The sequence below is a fragment of the Apus apus genome, chromosome 1 (genome assembly GCF_020740795.1).
Source record: "Apus apus isolate bApuApu2 chromosome 1, bApuApu2.pri.cur, whole genome shotgun sequence".
Lineage (NCBI taxonomy): Eukaryota > Metazoa > Chordata > Aves > Apodiformes > Apodidae > Apus > Apus apus.
Window position 1 is genome coordinate 176150262 of NC_067282.1, and position 26633 is coordinate 176176894.

General features: G+C 36.5%; 1 protein-coding gene across 1 annotated transcript in view; it reads right to left on the reverse strand.

Annotated features, from left to right (window-relative positions):
* CNTN1 (contactin 1) overlaps window positions 1-26633 on the reverse strand; it is a 243307-nt gene that overhangs the window by 24901 nt on the left and 191773 nt on the right. Inside the window, exons 16-21 of the mRNA XM_051608904.1 lie at window positions 22051-22171; window positions 17597-17755; window positions 14352-14501; window positions 10732-10802; window positions 6602-6836; window positions 2952-3055 (exon numbers count right to left, since the gene is read on the reverse strand). Coding sequence (XP_051464864.1) covers window positions 2952-3055; window positions 6602-6836; window positions 10732-10802; window positions 14352-14501; window positions 17597-17755; window positions 22051-22171 — 840 coding nt within the window. The remainder of the gene's footprint in view (window positions 1-2951; window positions 3056-6601; window positions 6837-10731; window positions 10803-14351; window positions 14502-17596; window positions 17756-22050; window positions 22172-26633) is intronic.

Sequence of the window (26633 nt, forward strand, 5' to 3'; positions counted from 1 at the left end):
GCTCTGCATTTACCTTGTTAGGGTAATCCATAGGTCATGAATCCCCAGGGGACACAGGAGGGAATTTCACCTCAACTCTAGTGCTTGTTGTAGAAGATATGCCAGCAGTGATCTTTGGGAAGGAATGCCTTAGTCATCATGAATTAGCGCAGCCCTCCATGCTGAAATCAGGGAAAACCACTCTATTTCATTGTGCTCTCCTTTAATCAAATTTCAATATAGCAAAATAGATCAGAAGTTGTTTCTGTAAGTGTCCCGAAAAAAGGGGTCTCATACTCATGAAAGTCTTACAGAGGAGAGCCATAAGAGATACTTCACGCACATTAAGAAAGAATGCTAATGGGGTATTTCAGCAAACAAGGGACATTAATGGTGAGTAGTGATAAATCTGCTTAATAAAATAAGCATATATCTATCCTGCTGCATAGAAGCAGCAGGAAATACAGGTAGTGTCCTTGGCATTGCATGCACTGAAGAGCTGGGGCTTTTAGCAGGCTATTGTAAGAACTCGTAAATCTTCAGTTCTCTATACAGATAGAGACAGTTTTCATACTTTATCTCTCCTTTAAGTGTGAGCTGAGGATACTCCTCTGTAATGGGAAAAGGTATCAGCTCACACTCATCACCATGAGGGCAGTTATCATGACAGGATGCATTAGTGTCACGAAAATCTGACTCCTCCTTGTGTGAAAAGTGTTGTGTCACAGGTGAAATACCTTTAGGTACTTTCCTCAGGGTACTCCCACCTCTTAAACTCTAGCATTTAAATGACTGATTATGTGATTTTCAGGTAATAATAAAGGCTGAGATTAAACTAAGAAGGTGAAACTGGTGAAAGAGGGACTTTGCTAGCTTGTGTTGCAGCTGAACAGTAATGAAAAATAAATATTGGAATATTTATTGATGCCAACAGAGACAGAGCCTTCCAGACATATTCACTGGATATAGTTCAAGTGCTCCTTCTTCCACAACTTGTATTCTAATTTCATAAAAGCTATCTGGGGCCTTGACCTGGAAGAGACCTGTCCTACAACGCCTTCAGGACTGATGGGAGATCTGATCTTCAGGAACACAAGACTGAGTGTAGAAGCACAGGGTTGCCCTTTTTTTGCTTTCTCCTGTGCTAGAATAAGCTTGGTGATTGCTCTAGACAAAAAGACTCGGAATCAGCACCTTGCCAAGCTCCATGGGGCAGTAATTAATGGATATCTGTGTTTACTGTGTAGCCAGCTGGGAACTTTTTTCCACAGTCCTAATAACTTGAAGATTACTCAGGAAGAAGTACATATTCAAGGCACCCAGTTCACACTGGATTTGTGGAAGTGTAGTACTTCTCTAGGACTGAGTAGGTGAAGCTACACTCCAGCTATCACATTAAGTCCACACCCTGCACATCTAGACCCAGTGTAACAGACCACTCCACCAGCTCCCAGCATACCCCACCTTCCTTCAGAACATGAGTTCTCTCTTTTCAGCCCAAAGATCTTCTATGCTCCTTTCCAACCTTCTTCCTTTTTTATAATGACTGTTCTGTGCATCCTGTTCTTTCCTGCTGAATCCTCTCCCCTCCCTTCTCCCCATTATGTCTCCTGACAGCAACTCAGATGCCTTTATGTAAAATAAAGTAAAATTTAAAAAGACAGCTGAAAGTGGGTGTGCAGGCTTCATGCCCAGTTTCTGCACAGAATGTCCAGCTTGGAAATGCAAGACTCCTGCATGGCTGCCTGGGGCTTACAGGGCTGGGCACTCCACCCAGATCTCAGTTACAACCATGAATTTGTCCATCCTGTTGTACTAGCACAACCCCTATGAAACACAAAACCAGTGGGCTGCTTTAGTAAATTAGGACTTACCATTGATGTCAGTGGCTTAAATTCAAACCTCAGTGTCCTCTGCTTGTAGTTTTAAAACTTCATGTGTGTACTGCATAGAATCAAGCTTTATAGGGGACACGATGCTAGATCCTATTGAGATCTTTGCTATGATCTTATGACAGTATCCCAAAAGTACTACATAAATCTCATGGAGACAGAAACAGAAATATAGGAAATACAGAAACAAGTACTACTAATCAAGAGAAAACTTATTAATGGATTGCAGTTGTGAAATTACATTTTATGAGGCTACTCCAAATTTGTATGTACTCATTTTGAAAAAGAGGCAACTATCAAGCAGCTGACAACTTAAATCACAAAGCAAGTCACCAACAAACTATGGCCCAAATCCACATTTCGGAGCACTGCCAAAGTAAGCTGGCTGTATGCTGCAGAGTTCATCAGCATCCACTGTGTGAATGATGTTAAGATTTCTTTGCTGGAGTATTATGTGGCCATTTTTGGTTGCACTCACCCTGTGGCAGTTCTCATCTTCGTACAAGGCCATGAACAATTTTTACCAGTAGTTTTGGACCAGAGGAACATAGCTTGAAGCTCTTTTTCATGTGAAGAACAGAAACCTTGAACAAATGATTGTTGTCTTACACAACAGCACTGCCTCTGTTACACTGGATTCTGGGCATTTGTCACCTAGTTCCACTTCCTATAGAATTTGTGGGTGAATTGTATTCATCTCTGATGATAATTTAAACGGGACATCAGTTAGTTACATTTTCATGTCTGCGTTGACAATTACACCCAAGACTTAATTTCAATATGTTTTGAGAAGGTAGAGATAGGCATTCAATTATTTAATATAGACAAAGATTATTTTATGAAGTAATGATGCCTTTTTTCAATCAAATAGTAAGCACATAGATTTGTTAATAGGTTTCAGTAATGAAGTACCTAGCACCAAAAAGAATCTGTTTCTCGGGGTGTGGAATCTGTACAGCAAATGAGAACTAAAGAGAAGTGAACACTTAAGAGACAGAATGTTAGAGTAGGAATTATTCTTGCACTTAACTCCTGAAATCAAATTAATGAGAAAACATACAGTGCTACCTCTACACTCACCTGATATCCTTCCACTGATTTATCAGAAACATGGTGCCAAGAAACAGACATTTCAGAAGATGACAAAACTTTTACACTCACATCCGTAGGTATTTCAGTCGGAGCTGGAAAATGAAACACATGTTAAATATCCAATGTCATCTAGTGATATTGTTATACTCACAGGGGCCCTTCTCACTTCAATATTTTGTATTATTTTATCTATATTAGGAAGCCAAGTGTGTTAGTCTTTAATCTGGTTTTGAGTGAACTTCAAATTCAGTCATGGATGAACTGGATGGGAAATGACTATAAAAACAAAGCAATGATCTTATTACTTGGCTCAAACTATGTATTTTTATGCTTCAACAGATTTCATGCTGAAATTTGTGTAAATTAAAAACAGGCTTTGACAAACAGAATGAAGCATCTGGTGGTCTTTTACTAAATTGGACAGCAGCTCACAGATTATACACATCAGATTTTTTAAGCTAGTTAAACACAAATATTCATGTGTAAGTCACTTAGTGATGAAGATACAAATTTTATAAGATCATATATTAGATACAGGGCTGGCCAGTGGCACATAAAAACTTGAACATGGGTGTGAAATAATTCAAGAGCACCCTTCTGTCAGGCATACATCACACAGTTGGTTTTGTTTGTGTTCTTAGATCTGGACAGCAGCCAATGCAGAACACAGACCATTATAATGTATATGCTTTTATTCAGGTCTTAGAATAATAAGTTCTAGTTTCACTATAAAAAGCTGTTAATTTCACTGCTACTTGCATTCTAAGTGATGTAAGGAATGTAAAAAGGCATAAACTTAGCAATGTCTATAGAAGAGAAAGTTTTCCAAGCTAAGAACAGTTCTCTGTTACAAATCTTTTGAAACAAGTTGCAACAGACAGGCATGGCAGCCCTAACTGAGGAAAGCTTTAATATACTTAATCTTCCAGCTGGGCATCCAGTCAACTATGCATCAAAACAGCCACTGTTATGAAAAAAACCCAGTTACATCTCTCATGAAAAGTATCCCAGGTAACAAAATAATCTTATATGCAAAGTTACCTTTTGTAATTGTCTTTCAATGGCTGTTAATAATGCAAATGTATAATTAAAAAATGATGCATTGTTGCAAAATTGTTTTCACAATGACAGGAATTTAGATAAGCAAGAGGCCTGTACACTCATTACTACCAATCATTACTCACTACTAGCAATGGCAGGTATGACTAGAAGTTGTCAGATATGGAACTTGGCTTAAAACATGTGGGAACACAGAAATTCTCCAATCATTAAAGTGGATAAAGATGCCCACAGTTATTAACTAGACACACACAGATTTATCACAAAATGCACAACTTAGTCAAAATGGTGTAATTATATTTATCTATGTATGTATATTTATAGATATCCACATGGAATATTGTGTGGCCATATTGCTTTAAAATCTCATTAATACCTTTGAGAAGTCGTGTTGTCTGAAAGTAGTAATACCACTTGCTGAGGAACAGAAGTACAAGTGGAACAGAAGCGATCACCTAATCTATTCCCAAATCACTCTCAGACTCCTCTCTATTGTATCAATTAAAGAATTTGCCAAAATGTTTCATATTGAAAATCTCAACTGCAAGGGGTTTTGCTGATACAATACTATAAACAATATTTCATTTCCTTATGCTTGTTTATGAGTTCCAAATAATTTATATCCCTATTTGGCATTTATATTCTGTAAATATTTTGCAGTCTGTCCTGAGCATGAACGATGGTATCAGCAGCTTTTCTCTAGCCTTCTTCTTCGATAATTCTACCAAGAAAAAAAGCAATCACGTGGGCTTCACAATATGTTCTCTTCACTGAAAAGATAGGGATCATCACACAATTATCTTCTAAGTGTAACTATACAAGGTTAAAGCTGGAAGCCAGTAAGCACACTGCAAGGTACTGAGATCACTTTGTACAACTGACACAAACACACCTGCATCCCTGACACAGTTAGTGTAATCCTCACATAAACACATGGGAGCTTATCAGTCAGCTGTGGATAATGTCTCTGAGAAAGGATGGATACCAAAATGTTATTTGGTAGATACAGCTTTTATTACACCATAGCTATTTACTAACACATTTATACAATTGCAAAAACAACCCTTCTGCTGCTGCAGCAACTCTTGAAGATGATATCCTAAGGTACACTTTTCTGAGAAAAAGGATTATTATTAACCTCTTCAGATAGCGAAGTGTTGCTAGCTTGAATCCTGATTTATCACCAAAAACCAAAAGGACTATTTTATCTTTTCTCTGTGTGTGGGCTATTTGTGTGCAAAGTTCCCATTAGTGCTGATGGGAAACATGAACATAAATCTCCCATAAAGTACACAGAGTCAAGAACAGAGTCAGAAGTGTGTGATGTGGCCTTGTTATCATATCCCTTCTTTTGGCTCTTTGGTCTGGATCTGCTGACTTTGTGAAGGATATTTTGCTCTATGGAAAGAAAAATATGAGCAATTCTTTAAGTTTCTGGCAGAAATTAGTAAGCCACATTTTTAAAAAACAGGCTTGAGTGATTACACTGCAATTAGAATGCTGTATATATTTCTTCCTATTTAAGGTAAACCTTCTTCAAGTACTTTCTCCTGCTAAGTTTGGAAATGTCACTTAAGCTTCAATCCTGAAGACCACAGCATGTGAAATAAATCCAGAAAGAATTAGGAAAAAGATTTTAATGAAACGTCAAATAAATTTTCATTAAATTATTCACTCGATAGCTCTAACATCCAAAACAGAATCAACTATGTGACAGGGATAATTTATAGTAGACTGTAAACATGCTGGAAATAGAACTAGACAGAACTACACTATTATTCCTTCACAATTTTGGGCTAAATTCTGACACTTAATCTACTAGAATAATAGGCTTTAGTGTGGTCTGTTGAGAAAAAAAAAATAAATAGCACATATGTCAGATACATGTGTTAAGATCACCGAGACATTGCTGGATAATTATGCAAATGTTTTAGATGACCAATATGAAGCTCAGACTTAAAAAAAATTAAAAAAAATTACATCTTTTAAAAAGCTGTGTGAAGAATCTTGAATGCTTCTCTGTATTACTTACTGACAGTAAGAACAACCAAGCGCTGTGCATCACACAGAATGCAGGGTCTGAAGTTTACTCAGAACAACTGTAAGTGTGAGCAAAATACACCCTCCTTGATGAAGGCATGTGTTGTTATATTAATCAGTGTCAAGGACCTGGTTCTCTCTACTGATGTTGGCAGTCCTAATCTGGTGCCTCACAACTACCTGAAATGAGGTTGTAGTGAGGTGGGGATCGGTCTCTTCTCCCTAGTAACAAGTGATAGGATGAGAGGAAATGGTTGCACCTCAGGTTGCACCAGGGGAGGTTTAGGTTGAAAATTAGAAGAAACTTCTTCACTGAAAGGGTTAACAAACACTGGAACAGGCTACTCAGGGCCGGTGGTTGAACCATCACCCCTGGAGGTATTTAAAAGACATGCAGATGTGGTCCTTAGGAACATGGTTTAGCATTGGACTCGGAGGAGTAAGGTTAATGGTTGGAGTTGATCTTACAAGGCTTTTCCAACCAAAACAATTCTATGATGCTATGATTCGTGTAAAACGTGTCTGGAACCTTTACTCACCATCTTGTGCTGAATAAATGACAGCAGTGAGACTGAATGGTCCATCCCCTTTGTTGTTAAAAGCTTTCACTTTTACTTGGTACTGGGTTGAAGGCGGCATTGATTCATCCTTGTGGACATACCGGCCAATTTCAGGATTAGTAACTGTAACTCTTCTCCATTCTTTCTCACCAAATGGCTTGAAAGCCACTATATAGCCAAAGTTATTGCCATAGTGGTATTCTCTTGACAAAGGCTAAAGAGGTAAAAGATAAAACATTACTTTTTATAGCCAACTAAAAAAATGGATCGCTTATGAAATACATATAATACAGAAAGCATCGATATGCACACTGTAAAAACACTGAACTAAATTTCCATTTTCTTCTGGTTTGCTTCTATGGTTTGCTCCCATCTCCTTTAAAAATACACTGTCTTCATTATGCAAACAAAAACCAGCTGCTGGAATAAGACCCAGAATCCAACAGCATTTGCCATCTGCAGAGCTCAGTAACCAGTAGGTTGCCTCTTGCTTGGTGTTCTTTTTTCTCCACACTTAACAATATCCCTAGCGGAACAGTGGCTCAGTTCAATCAAAAAATGGAAAGTGGCCTCAGTACACCATGACTAGGGTTAAGGCACCCTTCTAGAACATGAGGTATGTATGGACAGTCTCCTACAATGAATGCCTCCTCCTTCCTGGGTGGGCACTCTAACCATGAATCCATGTTGCGGAAGAGAATGACCGATGCAGCTGACTGCAGGTCTCTAAATATCTAACTTCTCTGGCTTTTCTGGGGAACACAGGTGAAATGCTGATATATGTCAAAACTGAACTATAATGAAGCTTTAGACAGTGGAAAGATAACCATCTACCTACAACATGACTTCTGAGAACATATGAACAACTTAAGTATAATTGGTAATTAAGATGACGGCCAACAGATAAAGTTCAAGAAATCCCTCATGCCACAAAGGAGATTTTGTCTCTAGCTGTGATGCTAACCACAAGCCACCAGGCAAAGACTTTAAGTACAAATCAGCTATGAAAAAATCGATTTCTGGATAGTCTATTATATGTGCTTAATTTTTTTGTCTATCAAGTGTGCTCTGAGTGTACACATCAGATGAGGCATAACTCTGGTCTTAGCTTGTTTTCTACTTCATGTCTGACTGGAGATAAGATGAAAATTTTCCAGAACAGCTAATGTACTTTCATGTACCTAAGCTTAGATCCACAGGCAACCTTGCAATTAAAAAAGCAGATGATTTAATGTACAAGGTCACCATCAATAGCTCATTTTCTGAATCCATCTTTGTATGTAGCTGCTTAAAATAAATCTGAATCCTATCTCATATGCCAAAGTAAGCAGCCTGGATGCAGCCCTAGTCTCAGAATGGGTTTCAGCCAGAGCAAACTTTAGAAAGCCAGGACTGGCACTTAAAAATTATATTCTGAAGGTTTTAAATAAAATGTTGAAAGTAGCTTGCCCTCCAACATCTACACATAATAAGTAGGTATAAGTGGCTGAATACTTTGTAGTATCCACTAAAAACTTTAAAGAACAAAACAGAAGAGGGAAAGACAAATGGAGAAAAATAAGAAAGAATGGGCATGAAGCTCCTAGCTCTCTTTCCCAGTTCTTTCAAAACAAGACTTAGAAAAGCTTTGATTGCATCTCTGGCTGTCTCATTCAACCTGAGTTTATGAATCATATCAAAAGCTGAAAGGGGGTTGGCACCAACATGGAAACCTGCCATACATTTTGTTCTTCTCTTCTTAATTAAGGACTATTTTGAGTAGCTTATGCAGATGTCAGCACATTTGAGGGAATCAATATACACCTTTATCTTAGACTTACAGATAGATATATTGTTGTCTGTCAGACAGGCTCTGTAAATGAATGTCTCTACTCAAAAAACACTTGCTAGACAGTAGAGGAATATTCTTGGGAAGTAAATATTTGAATCTATGCTTAATTTGTCTGACTAAATGAGCTACTCATTACATAAGAAATGTAAAAAGCATGACATTAGCTAAGAGAAATAACTGGAATATAAACCTATTTGGGTATATAGGAAAGACTGAAATTATATTTTACATCAGATCTTGCACTAGTTACTACTCTCCTGCTTATAGTTTTCTTAATTTGGTCACAACCAAGTTTTCACTGTATTGAAAACACCAAGAGTATGGGTCTTTACATGCAGTGCAAGAACTAGCTCTGTAGTTTGATCAGGTTTTTATAAGACAGCACTTGTGAAGAAACAATAATCTAGGTCTTGTGTGACTGTCCATTGCATGTGCTCCTATGTAACTTTTGCTCCTCAAAAATAAATAAAGATAAAAAAAAAATAAAAATAGGATACATCTACTTCTTAATCTATAGTTAGTGGAACTAAGAAATAACCTTTCTAATATATTTTAACAGAAGCGTAAATTGTTCTTACTCAGAAAAAGAAATTTTTTTTTTAGGTAAGTTCATTGGTAAAGCACATGGAACACTAAAAAATATTTTGAACTAAATTAAAAAAAAAAAAACAAAACAAACCAGGAAGCCCAAAGCTGTTAGCACAATCATATGGCTGTTTTTGTGTCATTCTTGAGAACTTTTCCAAGGAGGTATGATAAAACTTAAGAACAAGAAGAAAGAAACAGCATATGGATTCAGACTTGTACATTCATAAGGAAAATCCCCATACAACAATGAAAAAGTTGCTATTGGAATTATGTCATCTTTATATTACTTCCCACAAGAAAAAAACCTCTTCATAGTGGTAAAGCTGATACGTTGAAACAAACTATTACCCAAAAGACACAAGTGGTGTAAGGTGCCTTATGTGCCTCACACCCTTGAGAAGGTGAACAGAGAGGTCAATAGAAGGATAAAGTTGGTAATTTTTTAAAGCATAACATTTAATTATCTTCCTTTGCCAGAGTTAATGCTTCTGTAACCCTGCTTTTGCTGGAAAGTAACAAGTTCTGATGTGAATCAGATAGGCTTTTTTGTTTTATTTCTCCTCCCTAGCTTTCCCAAATACCCTTCAGAAAGCTTTAACTCTCTTCCATGCAACTTGTGCCTGCACAACAACTTTGCTTGTAAATCTTTTTCCTCTCTTATTCTGGGTTTTGCTTTCTTTTTTGCTTTCTTCCTATCTTCTTGTCTCTCTTCCTTTCTTCCCCGTTTTCAGAAGCATTTTTTTTCCCACTGTATTGGTGAATTTTAAAAACCATTGCTTCAATACAAGAATGAAGACAGCATTTATAGATATAGCTATATATAAAAGACTTTTCTTCTTAGAGACAAAATATCACTGACTGAATACCTACAAGACATGAGAGATGAAAATTTCAAAATACTTCACTTACTGAAAAGCTTTTTTGATAACACTGTAATTTTCTGAGCTTTTAATTCCTTTATTTGTGTGATCAATATCGTAACTCTGACATTTTTCTCTTTCTTTATTCTGCTTGATACATAATCATTAAAGAGAAATTAATGGCTTTGAGGTAAAGAATATCATCAGTATGTGGATATCATTGAATAGCTAAATTGTGGCATTAGGCAATATTGTTTTGTGTTATAAATCACATTAGCATAAAATCAAATGTATAAAATGTCAATATACAAGAATCTCCTTAAAACTCCAGTTACTGACAGGCTGGTTTATAGAATGGCAATGTATTTTCTTTTTTTCTTTCTTTTTTTTTTTTTTTAATAAAGCCTGTACATCTGTGTATATCACATTAAAGTCAAAATTAAGACATTACATTTTTAGCTGTAGTAAGCAGATCTGCATACTGTTCAGATTGTAACTTTAAAAAAGCTTGAAAGAAACATACAATATGCAGAGTCTTCAAATGCAGTTACATCAATGCATTATTATAGTTAGTATGTGTTTCAATCTCCTTGAAACATAATTAGATAATAGTTAGATAATATTTTACAAATGGCCAGTACATAAACATCTAAAATATCATTGTTCTCATTCCTTCTTAGGTATTTTTATCAGAAAAGTCTGAAAACCTATATCCTGTGTAAAAATCCTTCTTTCACAGGAGCCAGAGACAAAGCTTTCATGGGTTTAAGGAGGAGAGAGATCAGACAGAAGGAAGTATAGGTTTTGTGCCATCTTAGTGCAATACCTACCATCCATGTTATCGTCAGCTCTCGATTGCTTCCACCCCCTCCTCCAACATCAGAAGGAGCTACATTCGGAGCTAGAAAAACATAAGACAAGAAAAATTACTACAAAGTATGCAGTCAGTAAAAATATTGCTATTTACTTTTCTTTTTACCAGCAGGGCCAATGAGCACACGTGCCACACAATGAAAATAATGATAGCCTGTAATAGCTGAGAAAGACTGTGGCCTTGCCAAGACTAATGTATAGCTACTGCTGTGGGAAACATGCCAGTTCTAACCATAGCTAGCAATCAATCATTTTTCCTTCTAAGCTTATTCTCTACAATTATTTAATTGAATATTTACAGAACACTCCTCACAGGTCTTAAGAGAAGCACTGTGTATTGTTCTTGTGCTTCCTCAGACATTAGCATGCGAAAAGCTCAAGCACCCAGGACTTGAGTATTTAACTTTACAGACTGATTTTTCCATCTACTTCAATGGATTTACTCACAATATATAATGTTAAACCCATGGATATATCTTTGAAGCACTGGCATCCTGATCCTATTCTAGATTAGCGGCACATGATTGGCATACTCAGGAAGGGCAGACGTTCTGAAGCAAAGCCGGCATAGCACTTAGTAATTTCCTAATTGCATTTGATACTCATATTCTGTGTAAAAGAAACAAAATCTGTTGATCTGTCATTAGTGCACAGCTGAGTGGTAAAGCAGGATAATCTCAAGGACTCTATTACAAAACATTCCTGCATTCTCATTTCTGTAAGACTCTTTGCACTAAATGTGATGATTCTACTGCTATCCTGTGTGGTGTTTGTGTATTTATTTGCTGTCACTTGGTACTGAGTACACACAAAGTATGACTGAAAACTTGGGAAACAATGGCCTACCTACAGTGCATTAAATATGCCCCAGATCCATTAGCTACATGCCCTATCTACATAAATACATTATATGTGTTAAAAATAATTATATGATTAGGCAGTTTCTCCACTAATCGGTGAATGTCACAAGATAGTAAGGGATTGCTACTAAGTGCTCTCCCAGTATTTAAGTAAGATGTTTACTGAGGTCTTCTCTGAGGGTCAGCTGAGGAGAAACAAAGCTGAGAAGAATTCATACTTTCAGAAAGGATTAAAATATGTAAAAATAAATTCAAAATTTAAATTAGCATTCAGTGGATGGTTTATGTTATTTATTTCAGGCCTTCCAGAAAGCAAACTAGAGGACAACAAGACTAAACATACATATCATAACGATGCAAGAAGAAGCTTGAACTTAATACTCAACTTTGTTATAACTAAAGTACACAGTAGTCACACTATCTATTACAAGCATACAACTTTAGTGATAAGTTAGAAGCAAAAGTCTGTTAGAATGCTTAAACAGTCAACAAAGATACATGGACTGCCAGAGAAAAGACCACTTAATGTCTTAAAAATCACCCTTTTCAAGATAATCTCCATCACTCTCTCAACCATTAAACCCAGGTTTCCCTCTCCATTAAGACCAGCCTACTATTTCAGACAGCTATACTTAGACAATTACCCTAATGCATCCAGAAACTGAAATACATTAACACAGACTTTGATCCATGGAATTTCAAGAAATCACTGTGAAATGAGTTATTGATGAAGCAATCAGATTTCATTAAAAAGAAAAATGATAGCACACAATCTTAGCAAGCTAATAAAGATGTTACTGAAATGACAGTTATCTACAAGAAGAGACTTCAGAACAGAAAAGCATACTGGTGACATTCAACAGACATTATTTGTCCCTCATACAGTACAAGAAAGATGCAGCGCTGCTTGCTGCGGTTGAACACAGAACAAATGTTTAAAATAACTACAATGTGTGAATATGGGTTGTTTGTGCAATAAAATATGTACCTTCTTCAGATTTACACAAAAATGCACACACATTACTGGTTCTGTAGCACCCTGGAAGCTGGCAGTGCAACCCAATTCCTACTGCTGCTGCTCATAACAAATTCCAGCTTCTGGCAGAAAATTTACTTGGGCACAGAAGTTCATCTACAAACTGTTACTGATTTATTTTGGCATGGCAAGAAGTGCTGACTGATGCCTTGGAAGACTACATTAGCATTTTGCTTTGCTTCACTAAAAATGTCTCACAGTCTGCCGGAGATGACAATGGTGTTGTGCTGGGGGAATCAGAGAACAGTCTAAACCAACGAGCTCTTGCAAAAGCATCGCATCTTGCTACAAAACTGGAGGACATGCCATTTTTTGGGTGGCTACAACAAAAAAAGGTGAATGGGGCACACTGGAAACTGCAGGACACTACCAATATTCCCCCTGTGAGCATCATCTCCTCTCTCTCTCTTTTCTGACATTTCCAAAATGTCTGTTGTTTACTAGGCACTCCAAGAAGCACGTGTAGATTTCTCACATGTGTAGAATTCCAGGGTCTTCAAATATAGCTGTTGAGTCATAAAACATATGATGCTAATAGTCAATTTTATAGGCAGCAATTTCCTTTTACTTTAGTATTGAAGTTCTGTGGCTTTTCCTTCCCTGTCCAGATTAATTTAATCAATCTGTATTTCCTTTCTCCCTAAGCAACCAAGTTTTTATTGGACCAAATGTGGGTTTTTTGTAATACATGTTTGCAGATTTGCAATGCAAATACATTTTATTTTGAAAATACTATCTAACCAAAGCAATTACCTAGGAGGTGTAATTGCAAAAATTATTTTTTACCCTTTGGTTTTGCATTTTTAGCGTCAAATCTCAAGCTGTGGGACAACTGTAAATATACTTACCCTGCACATGGGTGCTAATATGTGTTAAGGATATATAAGGAGGATATACTGGTGCAGAGGCTTTGTTGGATACAGTCTTTCTGCAGTGATACATTAGTTCCTTAGACCACTGCTGTTATCTCCTTTGTACAGTCAAACCAGAGTGTATTATCTTGAATAATAACATGTAATTCCTCATTCTGGAGAACTCATTCTGGAGAATTAATTTTAAAAAGGATCTGCCTGAGCCTTTAGGATATCCTCAAATACGCTCTGAGATTTTAACTCTGAGCAATAAAACTGATAAGGGCTTCTGTTGTGTCAGATAATGTCACATCTTTGACGTGGAATAAGAAGACAGAAGACCAAACCTTCAACCACAGAAAAACAGCATTATAACCCAGTTTCTGTCATGTCTTCTTTAGTTAGAATACAAACTAAACAGCAACGTACATTAAACTTGTTAAACACATGCATGCTTTGCCCTAAGTCCTGTCTCCTGGTCCTAAGCACGTACACGCATCCACACACAAATGGCCTGACTGATAGATGCAGTGGGGGATCTCTGAAAGATACATCATGATTCTGTTTCAGCAATGGAGGCAAAATTGCTGTTTGCATCTCCATGTTTCACTCCTGTCTGCTTTGATGCCATTGCATCTGGATAATCTGGTGTCTGCTTACTAAAAACTGTAGTAGTGCATGGCTGAAAACATATTCTCTAGATTTGCATCTTTTAAAGTGCTTTTTTTCAAACAAAAACCCCCAACAAACCCGAAATTATAAAATGTATTAATAAAAAGGTGAAAACTAGAAAAAGCATTTTTAAAAATTGACATTTTTTGTTTACGTACGGGCGCCTTCAGTTCTTATTCTCTGTGATGGCATACTAGGTTCTCCTGTCCCAAGAGTGTTTGTTGCTATTATCCGGAATTCATATTCCATCCATGGAATTAAATCAATCACTGTAGCAGATTCCATATTTCCTTCAATATCTGATGGTTCTAAAAAATACAAAAAAATTGCTTAGAAAACAGCATTTTTACAATAAGGTCAGCAAACAGCAGTTGATTTTGGCAAAACTACAACTATTTTGTAACCACACATAGGCAACTGAAGAAAACTTGATGTTGTATGTTGGGAATACCACATTTTACAAGAAGTACTCGTGGCAGTGACTGGGAAACTATGACACACTCTTGGATAAATGCTTATAGACTTGTAAGTTTTAACTGGGTGTGAACTAGCAAAAGAAGTACATGTAGTTATGAGGTATCCTGACTAATTACATATTGTAATTGTAGAATTTAATTTTACCTACCGACCAATTCAATGAAAAATCTGGAATGCAAAGACAGTAACATAAAAATTCATTATATAGACAAGGGTTAGGTCTGTGCAAATGTAGGATTTGATCAATTGATAAAGAATGGTTTATAAAATGTGGTCATATTTTGGTGCACCTTACTAGTGAGCAAGTTACAACTTGGTATCTAGGTCTGTTCCCACGACTTATTGTCATAGGGATGAGTTTCTTTAACATAAACAAAATGTGTAATTCTAAAACTGGGGTTGTTTCCATAGTTGTCTGCAGTTACAGAAAAGACTGAGGATTTTCCTTTACTGCATGGGCTAAGAATTGTTTGTCAAGTTGAAGTCTTGGGTTCAGAGGGAGATGAGAAAGAGGTTTTTCTGCACTGGGAAAACAGCTGATGAAGAATTAAAATATGAATGCAATGGCAGCAAAAAAACCCAGGCACAGCCGTGTAGGCACTAGATGGTGACACAACTTTCCTCTACTTAATGATCATTAAATTTTTCATTACAAAATGAGTTCCTGAAGGAGAAAGAAAAAATCTTTGCATTTTCTTTCGTGTTGCACACCACCCTCCCTCAACACCCATCTCAAATAATTTTTCTGTCCATTCAAAAGAGCCATTGCAAACCTCGTATGGCATCCAAGCTATGATATAAATTCAGAATTCCTTTTCCTGGGCTACTCTCAATCTCTTCATTTAATCTTACTGTGCCAGAGATTCCCAGAATAATTATGAATACTCAACACAATCAGAATCTTTTCCCTTTAACTGGAAGGAGCAACATAAATGTAAACAACTTTTTACATAACCCATTCATACATCTTTCATATTGTGAAGCTGAATACACTTCTTTGATTAAACACAATCGATATTATGCAACCTGAGATGAATGATTTCATTTGGGTCTAATGATAGTAGCAATAATGACAACAATATTTCCGAAGTGCCAGGCCAAAATATATTTTTTTTTGTTCCACACATTGAAAATCAGCAGTACTAAATGACAGCCTAACCACTGATGAGAGATCAATTTGGATGGTTCATCATGCTTCTTTCAAATGAAAGTAAAAGCTTGAAGTGGTGCCAGTGAGGGTAACTATGTGATTTTACCTATTTTTTTGAGATAATAATCTATTAATCAAAATTACTCAGGTGTGGTTTGAGTGAAAAAGCAATGATTTTGAAAACACTGGAATAATTAATTTCAACTTTTCAGAAACGAGTAATTTATAGTTTTCCTGCTATTGCTTCTTAAAATAGGAATTCAACAAGCTAGATTCCTCCCAGTTCCACTCAAGGTGTGAATCCCACTCAACATGCTATAGGGTAAGACTCGAAGTCTGACTGCACGTCAGAGATACAGAGAAGTGCATCCCATCACACCTATAGCACTGCAAGCAGGGAATCTTCCTGAGAAGTGAGACAGATGGGTTCAAGAGTCTGCTGTGAATGAGACAGAGGAAAGATCTGAATCCAACATTTGTGTCTCCTACATACATGCTTCTAGTTCCAGCAACATGCAGCTCAAAAAAGGAAGCAGCATCAGAGCTGGCTCCTGCTGTTTATAAATTCTTCCCATATTTTCCTATAACCTAATTTCTTTCAACATCTTTAATTAAAAAGAAAAAAATAACATGAATAGGAAATAAAATACAAAGTCTGCTGAAAAAAGCAGAGGTGGGATCCTCCCTCCTGCATATACTATTACTGAAGCAAAAATCAGTTATTTGAACAGTGCTAATTTCTATGTTAATTATTTTTTTAAAGTTCAAAGAAAACTATCCTTCAGAAACTACTAAACAATATATAAGAGATAGAAAGAGAATGGGAAATCTTCAAATTTTATTTTCCAAGCTACTTTAACGTAAGTCATATATTAGTGCAGGTTGTTGGATGTCATATATATATAATAGACCTACATATTTCAGAAAAGATATGGCAGTAGGTCTAGTATTTTTAACTTTTTATTCTAAAAATGTAACAGATTTTCAGGTCAATATATCAAAGTCTATTTCATCTATCTCTGTAGTTTCAAAGGACCACTTAAATGAAAAAGAATGGCTGGAACTATTAATATTCTTAGCATTTAGAAACAGTAAGTGATTGCCTACATTCACAGAAAAGCACTCGAGTTATCATTTCTTATGGGGGCATAATGAATCATGTTGAAAATACAATTTTGTATAGCTGTGGCAATGCTGCCCTTCATAAAGCATTCAAAGATATTAGTAGTTGAAAAACTGTGTTCATAATTCATGCATTTATGTTAAATCTTGCGAAGAAATATACATTGGCATGCCCTGTGTCCAGGTAGGTGCCTCCTCAACTGCAAATATGTGGCACAATGATGACATCCAGTGGTTAGAAGGATAATTTTAGCTATTTTCCCCTTGCTGTGCCAGTTTTAGCGCAAGCTTAAGCAGACAATTCTAAGCAACTACAGAAATGAAGATCAAACTGGCATTCAAATTACCCTGTAAATATATTTTTATGATTCTAGAAGTTGATGCAGCATGTTTCCAGCAACAAGAAGCAAAACCAAGGTAAAATCTCTGCCCGGTTCTTTTCCATATTTCTTCATAGTCACTCACGTCAGGCTGTCCAAATGGTGGGAACAAACCCATTGGCAGGACTGTACCTGCTCCCAAGCCCTGTAGAAGACATTAATAGCATCCCTGGTTTCCTTTCATTGTGACTATTTTCTGATCAGCCAAGTTTGATTTCTAACAACCAAACACTTTTAAACCTATTGACTTCATTACTTCTGGCATTACTCTTACCTGTTTTGGCATCTTTCCACTCTTCAGATAGAAAGGTTTTTGACTGGATAGTGTATTTAGAAATGGGGCTGTGATTGTCTGTTCCACGACTCCAGGTAAGTGCTACAGCAGTGTCTCTAATTTCTTCTACTCTGATACCTCCAGGAGGGCCTGGAGGACCTGAGAAAAAAAACATTGTAACATTTGTAACAAATTAAATATTCAGAAAATCAAAGTTCACTAACTTTCCTACTTGTATTTATCAGATACAAGGCTTTGGAATCTCACTTTTGACTTAAGACCAGGTTAAAAAAAACATATATTTTAATACTCTACAGAGCGATTCAGAGGGTAAGCACTTGTGCATCTAACAGCTGTCAAACAAAACTTCCATGACTCTTGCCTAAATAGGAATATTGAGATTTTCTTAAGTGAAAAATGATGCTTTCAGACTATTGCTGCTCTTGTGTTCAAACAACAGTGAACTTAGAGTCAGAAAAAATACACAAAATCCTTCTTCCTAAATTCCTCCCAATTATGACCTTATTGGTAGCCCACCTTTAATCTACATTTCCACTTGTCCTCCATTGGCCTTGACTGCAATTTGTGTCTTGTAACTTAGATTGGAGAAAAATCACACATTGAAAGACATCTCTATAGACATCCTCACATTTTTCTTGGCCTTTATATTACCCAAATGTGGTAAACTCAGCATCAGATTCAAACTTCCTACACACTAATATAACTTGAGTGAAAGCAGAACAAGGCAATGTTTCTCTACAGTTCAACAAAAGCCTTCTCAAAAAATAATTTAAAATTCCATGCCAAAATGTGGAATCCACTATACCCACTGAACTAAAAGCAGTCTTGCAAACTATATTGGTGAAATCAAACAAATTCTGTGCACCAGAATAACCCCACAAACACCACCAAGGAAGAGAAGCAAGTTGTTAAAGGGAAAAATTTTTCACAAAGCAGCCATTTCACTTCTGCCCTTTCAGTCTCGATCATCAAGAAGGACCTACAAAATACTTTTAATGTTAAGAGTATTTTCTTTTTGTTCAAAACATGGATACTTGCAAAGATTAATTTCAAAATTCATAGCTCTAGTGAATATAAACAGTCATTAACTAAATACAGATGTTAGCCTGATGGCACATTCATGTGCTCTCAATACACAACCAACTCATCAAAGGTAGGAGTTGTTGCTTGTCCTGAACTAGTTCATAGTCTGTTTTTCAAGTCTTAAATACTATTCCTGCTCAAACCAACTACTTAAAATAGCTGTGTTAAAATAACAGTAATTATTCTTAATCTGTAGGGCCTGCCTGCTTTTTTCCAGGTGTATCACTAAATTTAAGAAATGGTATCACATTTCTTCACCAAATCACATCTGGTTCACTACCAAACAATACCAAATAATACCAGACAAACTGCTGAAGTGAATGCTTCCATTTTCCAAAATGCATTTTTTAAATGTTAAAAATTTACTTTTAATTGCTACTACTCCCACACATCTACTTTGAATGGTTAATTTTTTTAATATTGAAGTGCTCTGATGCTGTCCCCAGAAGAGAGACTAAAATGTACAGATCAAGAGGCACAAGACATTTTTTCTAAGACTAGAAAGCTAAGAAGAGAGTGATGCAGGTGCACACAAATGTGAGTATATGAATCTTCATCTGTAAAAGACACCAGAACGTTCAGTGAGTTGTGCTAAAAAACCTGCAACTTACAGTGATTCAGTAACCCAAAGCTTAGAACCTTCTTACAAACTTGGCCTACAGATATTTTCAGATCTTTCTTTTCAGATGACATATATTAACTATTGTGTAAACAGACGATGCATTAGAACTATTGAGAAGGATATTCTGATTCCACATTCAGAGATAATAACATACCAAAATAATTCAGGTAATTATCCAACAATCTGATTGAACAACTCCCAGAGCATATTAAAAAAAAATCCAAAAGGAAGTAACTTACTGCAGTACTTAGAGAGAAACCACAGAAAACCAAAACAAAAACAACTCAACATAAAGAATGGAAGATTTCCACACCAAATCTAAACACAAAGTGTTCCAAATGTATCTTTAGGTCTTGAGCTCTTTCATTTTCCTGATAAATATGAGCAAAAAGAATCTAATAAAATTAACTAAATCAAACCAATATACTACCATATACTGCAGTTCCTCAGTTTCAATGAATGATCTTCTAATGAGCAAGCAATTCCATTCCCAACTCCACAACTATTCAAATTTAGACTGTTTTTTTAAAGAATATATATGTAATTGTTTAAAAAGAAATAGGTGTGACCATGCTACACAACCTATTGGGCTATGGTCTATGACTTTGACAATCAAATTCCTGATTATTTCTTCACCTAAGACCCAAGATTAGTCCTCATTTAGTATCCTTGGAAAAACATAAGTTAGTTGACCACTAGATTACCTTTCACCAACTTTTATTGAAATTCAAATCTTGGCATTGAAGACTAAGCTACTAATTAGCTGTCCTCAGACCTCTCTTGCACTCCTGCATGTGGAAACAGCCTCTTACTCTTCACAGAGGATGCACAAGTAACAGCTGCTGCTATGGGCTGATTTTTAAGATAAGGTTTATTAGTCAGCTCTCTACCCAGCATCCATCAGTAACCCCGAGGCTGCTAGTTCCTTCAACAATGAGGCACAGTCCCACAGGGTCCAAATATAGTGGGCAGAGCCGGGTGCTGACTTGGCAGTCCTAGGTACCACCAGTGATGAAGCAGTTGCATCCAAGTGACAAACTGTGCATGTATCCAAGCAGCCCATCCAGGAGACAAGCCAAGCCACCTACAGTATAGTTCTGAAGCCCACCCATGAGGCTGGGCCAGAGACAGAGCTGGAAGCAGGCATGTCTGTAACATAGCTTTGGTCAGGGCTGAAGGTGCAGGGCTGTGTTTAATGGGGTTCCTGGGGAGATGGGCAGTTTCATGGATGGGTGTCCTGGGTGAGGCTGGTCAGGGCTGTTAAGGCCTGTTGGTCCACTCAGGGGCCTAGCAGTCTTCAGTGCACTAGTATCACTAGCAATTCTCCTGAACATAAAACTCTAAGATCACATAAGACAATCCTTATGAACTGTTATTTTTTTTTGTGGACAGACAAAATATCTTCCTATGCCTGCAAGAAAGGTGGTTACCCTTTATGCTCTCAAACTAGTTTGGTGTTTTCATACTTTGCTGTTTCCTATCAATGCAGTGAAACTGTAATGTCCTTTTTGTCATTTTTCATCAGATATTCAACCTTGTCCCTGTAAGATGCAGAGTCTTCCACTGACAAAAATGGTAGTGTGAATTACTCAACACTAAGCAGAACTGTGTTCATTGTATTAAAACCCAAACGTTGAGCATAAAATGAATGCTAATTTTTTCCACAATGTAAACTCAGAGCAATGATTCTAATTATAATTACTAGGTTGGAAGGATAATCGGAAGCTTGATAAGGCACCTTTTCTCTCTTTAAGAGGAATTCCTTACACAATATAAAGACACATGAACAGACTCTCCCTTTCTTTGAAGATGTATTCTGCAGTTTCACGACTTATCATTCTTGCTTTGACATATAATGCAAAAATAATGACATTTCAATAGCTGTTAATACCCAGTGAAAATTAAATACAGAAAGATTCAAGACTATAACACCCTCAGATGACAGAAATTCAGATTCAAGGCACATGCTGTACTTCAGGTGTTATAGAGCTCTATAGTATAACCGGAACATGGGACAAAAAGTAACAGAATGTGGCCCCAAGTACAAGTTCTGTCTGCTTTGAATTGTCAGCATGACAGAGCATTAGCACTTCCAAACATGTTATACCTGGAGGCATAAAACAGAGTAAAATGCTCAAATGACGTGAATTAACTCACATTATTGAAACCATGCATTCTAACAGATCTTGTAGGATACCTACCATATGAGCAAGCACAGTATTTTTAGAGCTCAGTAACACTTGACAGGCATGAATCAGTTAACAATGGAGTGATAACCTTAACTCCAAATGTCCTGATGTCTGCAATTTGAAAACTAGGAATCATTTTAATGTAGGTCTAGTATTGTGCATAAGAATTTAATCTGTAAAGCTTTATGAGAAAATAGAAGTGGCTTCTTGAAACTTTTATACAGTAGATACTACAAAATTATATCTTAAATCTATTTTTAATAATGAAGGCTGAATTAAAGTATCTAAAAATTACTTCAACATAAGGAAAATTCCCATAATAAGAAAAATTTCATTCCTTTTCAGGGAAAAACATGCTCAGTTAGACATCTGTAGAATCAGTGCTCTGAGCAGACTTTAAGGACTTTACATGCTCATACACTTCTCATTTTGATTTCTGTCATTTCTTGCTGAGAAATAAAATACTCTAAACAACCTAAAACACTCTGCTGATCTAGTTGAGAACCAGCCACATTTCTGTTTTACCTGCAGAACCTTACCTCTTACCACAAGGTCAGCCGAAGCTGAGGAGTTGTCAACGATGGTCTGAGCGGTGCACATGTACCTCCCCGCGTGCCGCAGCTGAACGTTTTTAATGAGCAGCTCCCCGTTGGATTTAATCTGTTACAAAAACAACACTTGGTGAAGGCAGGAAACATCTCTGTAGAGCTATGTGATACTTATCTGCACATCCCTCCCAATTAATATACAGTGATTGTTATTTCCAAAAAACAAATGCTTTCTTTGAGCATGGATCACCCTCAAAGACACATCTGATTCATATGACAGTTGTTGAAAGTGTCCTGTTTTCTGAGGAGCTGCTGCTCTTTACTGGGCTTGAAAAAAATAGATGTCTTAGAGAAGTAAATATTTTTTCACAAGCCAGCATCACCTTTTTACTGTTTGAAGCCCTAATCTGAACATTAAATTTAGTCAGTCATTTTGTCATAAAGAGCAGTCAGATGATTCTTCTGCACATTACGTGCTTTTTTATGCATGTTTGTATGGTAACATGTCATGAAGTCCTACATGAGTAAGATACTCTTTGGCTCTTCCTTTACAAGCAAAAAGCAGTACAAATGCGCTTTTTTTTTTTTTTTTTTGCAGAGGCTATAATCACAGATTAAATAAAGGTGCACCAAAGAGATAGCAAAATGCAGCAACTGCAGATAAGCTAATGTTCAAAGTTTAACATGTGTCACAGCTCCCTAAGGAAAGGCCAGCCCCTGTTCTGCACAGTGTTGTTGGGAATGGACAGGACAATGACAGTGACCGTAACCAGGGAAGCAATTCACTATTCAACAAGGCACATACCATCATCATCATCATCATCATCATCACAGACCCTAATCTCTCCTCAACACTCTTCACCAATGCCACAGTACTGTTAAAATACATAGCTATACTTTCAGATGGCTGTAAGGTACACCAATTGCTGCTAGCTGAGGTTGTACAGATAGGCAAACTGAATTAAGTATTTTTGTCCTATGACACTTCTGTTAATTCACTGAGTAACTTTAGATGTGCATCTGTAAAACAAGGAGTAGAACTGAGACCACTATATACACCACAGGTATTCTTGTTGGACAGCACATTTTCTGTTAAGGCATTCAGAAAGACGTTTAAAAATAACACACTTGAAATATTTTGCTTATCTATCTTGCATATCCTTTATTTCAGAAAAAAGATTCCTAGGTCAAAACACAGGGCTATAAATGTGTTAGTCTTAAAGGTATTTCAGGAAAACCCCAAATGTTGTCACTGAAATATATCTGATTGTTTTAATGGAAGCCACGATGTTATAAAAGTTTAACAGATGGATTTATTCCACACTATACTAAAAAGGTAACTTTCAGACTCCCTAACTCACTCCAGATTGTTCAGAAATTTAATCTGTTTTTCTTGATTATTTTTTTTTAAACGAACAAACAAACAACACAAACACTGAGATAACTCGTTGCAATCCTGAAACTTTCACAGGCAGAAGCAATAGGGATTCAGATGTAAAATGGTACATTGAAACAAAATTTCAAAATATTTATATGTAGGAACTAGTGTTATGATCACGGAAAGTTGTAGGGAACAGCAAAGATTTTCAACACAATCTCAAATATTTTGGGCTGTCATTCATGTCTCTGAATGTAGACATTCTGAAGAAATGAAATAGTCATGTCATCCGGTTTATACTTCCCAATTGAAAAGGAAGGGGAAAAAAGGTTAAATCTTTTCCAAATGTTCTGAAACTAGAATGCCAGCTCAGAGTCTATATTTAGGAGAGGTTAAAATAGCCAGATAAAACTATTATTTTCCTTTCCAAACTTCAGAGAGGATTTTGGATGCCAACTTCAAATTTGTCTGGCATAAAATTTCAGCACAAACTGAAATCTGTTAACATCAATTTTGATCCAACAAAAGAATTCCCATATTCAAGAAATTACTAAGGTAAACTGTTGATTGGATGAAAGGAGAATCAAGCACGGGTAGGAAAAACTGCTTAATTATGCCTAGCCATTCTTCAGCTGATTGCCAGGTGGAGAAATGCAGGTTCCTTTTCAATTTTTGGGCAACACAAATGCCATTAGCAATGATCAAACAGATTAGTTGGATCACTGAACAATCAAATATTCTTGATATATTTCTGACTATTTATCTTTTACTTATTATTAAACTATGTCCACCTTAAGACATATATATTCACACAAATATATTCACACACACATATATTCACACTGCATATATACATACACACGTTTCACTCAAGACTAATATGACAGAGCTTTTAATACAATTTGCCAAAGTTCTTGTAGGATATAGAGATAAGGTGAGTCTGGCACAGTGGCATCTCTGTGCAGGTGCCTCCCTCAATTTATTCTTAAGAACTTCAGTGTGGCTGTGTTCGAGGACAGCATCCTTGGAAAATCTGTAGGGATTACTGCATAAATGAACACTGGCTGTCTGTCTGACTAACCACATGTAAGCCTTAAAGAGGGCTAAGCAACCATGTCCATAGCTTTCAGGAAGAAAAAGCAGTGGGTGTGTCAGTACTTCTGTGGGAGCAGAGGGGATGGCTACCTGCTCCTCTGTCCTCAAAAAATTACAACAAAGATGCTGTAGAAGTTCAGACTCATGGAGTTTTCAGTTGCTGGGTTGTTGGGTTTTTTTTATTTGTTCTTGGTTTTGTTCTTAATAAAAGAGATAAAACATTCTCGATCTTAGTGCTGTGTATAAATCTTTAGTTTATTAGCACTAAATGTCATCCTAGAAAGAACCATCCTGCTTGTGAATCTCTGATCATTGCTTGCACTTTAATCTGCAAATAAACATAAGCAAAGTTTGTCCAAACCAATAATGTTTAGAAAAACTGCATAACATTAGAATTCTCGTAATTGTGTTATTACTTCAATAACAAATTATTACAAATCTGTAATAGTCTTAGCACTCATGAATACCTAAGTTAGCACTTTAATTAAAATACTTTATTATACTGATTAATGATGTGCCCATGTACTTGCTCTAACATTACTTCCCCTTACGGCAACTTGGTCATTAAATCTAAATGATGAAAAACAGACAGGGAAATGCAACATAATTTAAAAGTCAACAACCCATATATATGGCATTGTATCTTGTTGGTTCAGAAGCTCTTCTGGACCAAGGTTTTATGCAGTTGATGAAGAAGCTTTCCATACCTCAGAAGAAGCCTAAGTTCTTGGTGGTAAAAGAAGAGCTTACAAAGCACATAAAGAGCATAGGCATCAGCAGATTCTGTCCACAAATTAGATATGAATGCATTGCATGTTTTAATTCAAAAACCTCAGCTTGGCTGTGTTGAAAAAATGCCTTCCTTAACTCAGAAAAAAACTGAATCAGAGACTGGAAATTGTGATATCAGTACTCAGGGATGTTCCAAGGGTATCTGTGGTTCACCACTCAGTTATTTACCACGTTTCAAGCAAAAGCCTTTCATCATATCAGCCCTACATTTTTGCTTTAGTAGTGATGTCAAAAATAGCATTGTATGACCTGTTTCTGAGATTCAGTGTTCTCTTTTGCCTAACACCTTCTCCAGTGCACTAAATTACTAAAAGCCATCAGAACATGCCCCTGTGTGATCAAAAATAATTTGCAGGAATCTAGTCTGTTGACTGGAAGTAGTAACCACTTCTCTTGGGACATTAGAGACAATAAAGAAGCATGTTAGTACGAAGCTAACAAGCCCTTTGTAATTAAAAAAAAGCACAACAAACTCACTTGAAAGAAACAGAAGGCCCTGGTAACTAGAGACAGACTCTTAACAGACTTTTTTTTGTTGTTGTTGTTGTTGTTTTTTGTTTGTTTGTTTGTTTTTTGTTTTAGTTCAGGTTGGAAAATGAGACATCTGAGCTTCAGAGGTGTTCAAGACAGGGTGGAGGTAAGATGATAAGAGAATTGATAAGAAGCAATGTGGAAGAGCTGGGTTTCTTAGTGATAAGATCAGCTTTTCCAAATCTAACAGTTATTGAAAACACCTTTTTCTATTACCTGTACCTAAAATTAGTAACCCTAAATGAGTTCATGTGAATTATTTTCTTCCTGTCAGTAGTGGATCTGCTATATGGTAGATAAAATTAGAACAGCTGTTGATGAATGTAAATGTGATCATACTTATCTTCCTAATATTGAGATCAGAGATGACATGGGGACAACAACAGTGTAGCTCGGTTGTCTCAATCCCTCAATCCTTTTCACAGGATGGATTATCACACTTTTTTTTTTTTTTTTTTTAATAAGCCACAGCTGGCAAGAAAGTTAAGGGCAAATAAAAAAAACAGCAGGATAATGATGACGGAGTTGTTCCCACTGAAGAATCTTTTCCTTCAGTGAATTATATTTGTATGTAGAGGAAGTGCTAATTTTACCCCTGAAATGAGGACAGGGAAATATTTCAAAAAAATATATTATTCTTCCCATTCAGCATACTGCTGAGAATGCCTGTGGCTAGCATGCTTTGTACCAGCATCCCTGTGGTAATATGCCTTGCAGAAAAACCCTAGGTACTTGTTCACTTGTATTCAGTGCTCACAGCTTTATGGCTGATAACAAA